Source organism: Octopus bimaculoides, chromosome 2 (assembly GCF_001194135.2).
Source record: "Octopus bimaculoides isolate UCB-OBI-ISO-001 chromosome 2, ASM119413v2, whole genome shotgun sequence".
NCBI lineage: Eukaryota > Metazoa > Mollusca > Cephalopoda > Octopoda > Octopodidae > Octopus > Octopus bimaculoides.
The window spans coordinates 167,700,501-167,705,500 of record NC_068982.1 but is presented as its reverse complement, the minus strand read 5'-3'; the positions used below and the strand labels follow the sequence as shown (position 1 = coordinate 167,705,500).

Below are 5,000 nucleotides of genomic sequence, written 5' to 3'. Positions count from 1 at the left end.
TTAAATATTAAATATGCGTTTATTAAACCTCAAACAGTAATATTGCAAAATTATTTCACTAAGCAAATATCATAAATTAAGTTTCTCGTCTTTCGAACGTCGGTGGAAGTATGCACTATCATGTGCGTGCGTGTATGTAGATATATATGTACATATGTATAAAGACAGACACACACACCCAAAGAGGGATAGAGAAAGAAAGGAAGAGAGAGAAAGGAGAAGAGAGTGAGAGAGAGTAATGTTCGTTTTCATGAATAGTGATATATAAACAACAATAAGGTGTATAAATATTGGCAATGACATCGAAACCACCGAGAATCTATTTGTAAATATATATGTCTGGTTTGCATGTGTGCGCGCGTATGCATGTGAGTGAGTATGGTGTAATCGCGCAAGAAGAAGAAGAAGAAGAAGAAGAAGAAGAAGAAGTAAAAAGCAAGGTGGTGGTGAGAATGAGAAGGAGGAGATGATGGAAAGGGTGATGGGAAGATGATTATGATCAACATGATGATCTTTATATTCAGCTTCACCATTTTTCGTCATTAAAAACAATAAAGCCTACGTCAACAAGAACAACAGCATCTGTTAAATTCGTAAACATTCAATATCTGTCTTTGCATTCCATTACAGAATAAAACTAATTGATCAAAACGTTTACTTGATGACATCATTAGTAAAACTATCAATTATCTCAGAGAAGTCAGCTCACACAGCAGGAAAGCAATGATGATTATTTTACTTGCGTATCAATATAATGTAGAATATTATTACAGCAAACACGGCATATCCACAGCTTGCTTTCAGGAAGACATAACGCAATGAGAAAAAAAAATTTCGTTTATACGTAGCTTTTCTAGAGAGTGTTATTATATTAGGTATACAATTTGTATTGAATTTTGTCAAGCTTCGCCTGACGACTATCTAGTTATCATTATAACTTATATAATGACATTCGTGGTGATTCCAGTGTGAATGCACATATTATGTTTAATTAAGGAAAATAGACGAGAAGATATGCTGGAACATCACTGAAAATATTTTATTCCGCTAACTATTGAAATACGAATGATTTATAGTGCAAGACTGAGAATAAAGGCTGCTATAAATGAAATTTTCCAATACCCACTGTGCTTTTGACCCAGACGTACATGCAAACACATATTCAAATTACATGTGTGTGTGTGTGTGTGTGTGTGTGTGTGTGTGCGTGTGCGCGTGAAATAAATTTGTACATACAAGTATATATAGATGAATATATTTATGTACATCTACATACGTGCAGATATCATAATGTGCATTTTAACCGTATAATCATTCAAGATGCCAAACTTGCAAAGCACCGCTGAAGTCTTTTGGGAACCTCTTAGTCTTTTTCTTTTAGGTTCTGAACTCAAATCTTACCAGCTTCGATAAATACTAAGTACTAGTCGCATACAAGAGTTAATTCAATCGACTGTACTTTTAATTATCATTATTATTATCATTAAAAAGTGTAGAGTGTTAAATATACTAAATATAATTTATTATTACGCTTAAGGATCAGGCGAGATGGCAGAACTGTTAGCACGCCGGAAAAAGTGCTTTACTATATTTCTTGCGGTTTTACGTTCTGGGTTCAAACGCCACCGAGGCCGACTTTGCCTTTCATCCTCTCGAAGTCGATAAAATAAGTACCAGTTGAGCACTGAGGTCGTTGTAATCGACTAGCAACTTTCCCCAAGGTTTAAAGTTTCAGGCATTATGCCTATAGTAGAAAGAATGATTTTCTCCTCAAGGATATGGCGGTAAGCTGGTAGAATCGATACCGTGCCGAACAAAATGTTTTACGACATTTCGTCCGTCTTTACGCTCGGCGCTCAAGTTCCACTGAACTTAACTTTACCTTTCATCCTTTCAGAGTTGGTCAAGTATTGGGAGACGATGGAATTGACTAGCTCCCTCTCTTCAGAATTGCTGGCCTTCTGCCAAAGTTAGAAAGAATTATTTTGTTTTAAGACAGTTCAAATCTAAGGCACCAGTGAAGTAGAGGAGCCCGGTGGTATCGACTAAACTCCTCCCCTCGAACTTGCTAGCTTCGACTCTAAATCTGAAAAACTGTTAATTTGTTTTAGGAGCTTGATTGTGAAGTAAACATGCAAGTACTTACCAGTGCCTCCAAACGCACCCCCTGTGGCTTTATACAGTTCCCGCAACAGACCACTGCTTTCTAGCTCATGAACAGTAATGTCAACTGTGCCTCCGCCGCAATCCACCACCATGTACCTCATGCCTGAAAAATGACAAAATTTATTTTACATATCACACAGAAAAGGACCAAATATAAATGCATGCATATAAATGGTTTAAATGATTTCGCAGTGGAGACCTGAGCCTTGAAGATCGTGAGCGTTGTGGACGTCCATCTGTCATCGATGACGGTCAATTAAGGACCGTCATTGAGAAAGATCCACGTAAAACCACTCAAGAATTGACAAAAGAACTTCAAGTTAGCCAGGAAATTCCTTGCAACCATTTGCATGCGATCGGAAAATCAAAACAGCTCGACAAATGGGTACCACACGATTTGAATGCAAATCAGAAAATGCGCAGATATGAAATTTGCTCATTGCTTCTTCTCCGTAAACAGACCGATCAATTTCTCGACCGTATTGTAACTTGCGATGAAAAATGGATTCTGTACAATAATAAAAAATATTCTTCGCAGTGGTTTGCCCCAAATGAAGCACCGAAAACCTTCCCTAAACCCGAGCTCTTCAAGAAGAAGTTTATGGTGACTGTTTGGTGGTGTACTGCTGGACTCATCCACTATAACTTCTTAAAACGCAGAAAAGCCATTACTGCAGGAACATATTGCCATGAAATTGCCAAAATGAACGAAAAACTGCTACTGCTCCGTTCAAGACTGGTCAACAGAAGAGGGCCAATCATTCTTCATGACATTGCTCGACCACACGTTTCACTAATGACGCTCCAGAAGTTGGGGGAACTTGGTTACGGAGTTCTTCCCCACCCAGCTTATTTCCCAGACCTTTTTCCTACCGATTACCACTTTTTCAAGCACCTTCATGGTTTCCTACGAGAGAAGGAGTTCAAAAATCAAACCAATGCTGAAAGTGCGTTCAAAGAGTTCATCAGCTCCAGAACTCCAGATTTTTATGTTAGCGGAATAAACAAACTTGTAACTCGTTGGAAAAAATGGGCTGATTGTAATGGTACTTACTTTGATAAATAAAATTTCTGCATTGTTGAAATATACTGTGATGAATTTCATGTTTCAAAACGTTGCTTACTTTTTCTCAGTCTGATATATCGATATACTATTAAGGGGAATTATTAATTCAAGCTTATATAATGTTATGTCTCAGGCTACTGCTATCTAGCACCTTAGGATGATCTCTACTCAACCGCTACACGACTGCTACTCGACTGCTACTCAACACTCCTACCGCGGCGAGACTACCTCTATTTATATGTCTTGGGAGATCCTACTTCTTCGCCTGGGGGTGTCGACAGAACATATACTCAGATAAAATTCCTGAAGGCTTCAATCCAATGATTGAAATTAGTGAAAGAATAAAATAATAACCCAAAACATAAGGGGTTTTTAATAATCGGGGCAATAGCTTACCGGGAATTAAATCCGAACATGCAATGTCCATATTGATGACCTCGGGACTTTTTTTATTTGGCGATGTTAAAGGATGCAATGTAGGAGTATCCGGTACCAATTGATAGAGTCTCAACTTTCTGCAATATATTGAAGCGGCTTCCGGTTCCAGAGCTATAATAAGTTGTTCAGGGTTCGATGGTGATGCAATCCCGGCCTGAAAATTAAACGAAAGATATTCAAAACAATTATGACAATAGCAATGTCACGCTGCCATCATTAAAAACATCAACAACAAAAGCAATCACTCAATGCTTATACCACATTTTAGAGCCAAACTTTAATGCCAATAGGTATCCTATGAAAGGATATCTATTGAAATAATAAAATATTTAACAACACTGATACTTTGACTTCTAATTTATAAGCTAAACAGAGTATGAGATTTTTAAAGCTATAGCAAGTTCAAAATTGGATTCCATCACACAAATGCTATCATAACTCAATGCACCAAAGTTATCCTTTACTTAAGAGACAGCACATTTCAGTAACGAAAGAATGAGATAATTTAGCTAAGTACTAAACATTTTCATAGTGGTGCAGTTTTTTGTGTTTCTTTTATAGTACGTTATGAGTATTGATTACACCAGTGCTCATTTTAGCACTGGGCTAAGGAGGAACCCGCTCCTAAATCAACCGCTTAGAAATAATGGCGAAATTTCCCTCAAAATCTCATTTAAGAAAAAGAAGGATATGTTTATGATAATAAATCCTGAATACACTCTGTCTAAAACTAAAAATGGGCACTAACAGCGGGAATGGTCTGGCTCGTTTAAAACAGACTTTGTCTTCATGAAGTTTTCATTTTCGCCATCCTGGAATGTCTAGTAATTTCACTGACAGCGCATGTTAGTTATAAACGCTACCTGTTCTTCAAAGAACTTGATCAAGTTGCAAGGTGAATGTTTAAAGTCAGCAGTGCACTTTAGCAGAAAAAGTCGTTAATTATACATTATTCTGCTCCTTATAATGGCCAGTTCTACCTAATTTGAAGAACATATTACAGCAATGAAAAATGGACTTTGAAAGTTAAGAGACATTGCAAACGACGCTGGTGTAAGCCAACAAAATTTATGTTGGCAAACCCATGAACGATATATCCTTACATGTATTTATATTTCTATATGTGTATGTATGTATGTATGTATGTATGTATGTATGTATGTATGTATGTATTTATGTTTGTATATTCCATACAGAACTATGCAGCAAGGTATCACACAAGTATGCATACGTAAATACATGTTTGTATACATCGATATGTGTGTGTATGCATATACTATACACACGTATATATATATATATATATATATATATATATATATATATATAT

At 36.6% G+C, this 5,000-nt stretch overlaps 1 protein-coding gene across 2 annotated transcripts in view; it reads right to left on the bottom strand.

The window, feature by feature from the left end:
- The window catches only part of LOC106869337 (heat shock 70 kDa protein 12A), a 296,374-nt gene that overhangs the window by 75,118 nt on the left and 216,256 nt on the right, over nucleotides 1-5,000 (bottom strand). For both annotated transcript variants that reach the window (XM_014915050.2, XM_052965711.1), the window contains 2 exons: nucleotides 3,629-3,824; nucleotides 2,147-2,269 (listed from right to left, as the gene is read on the bottom strand). In XM_014915050.2, the coding sequence (XP_014770536.1) occupies nucleotides 2,147-2,269; nucleotides 3,629-3,824 (319 nt within the window). The remainder of the gene's footprint in view (nucleotides 1-2,146; nucleotides 2,270-3,628; nucleotides 3,825-5,000) is intronic.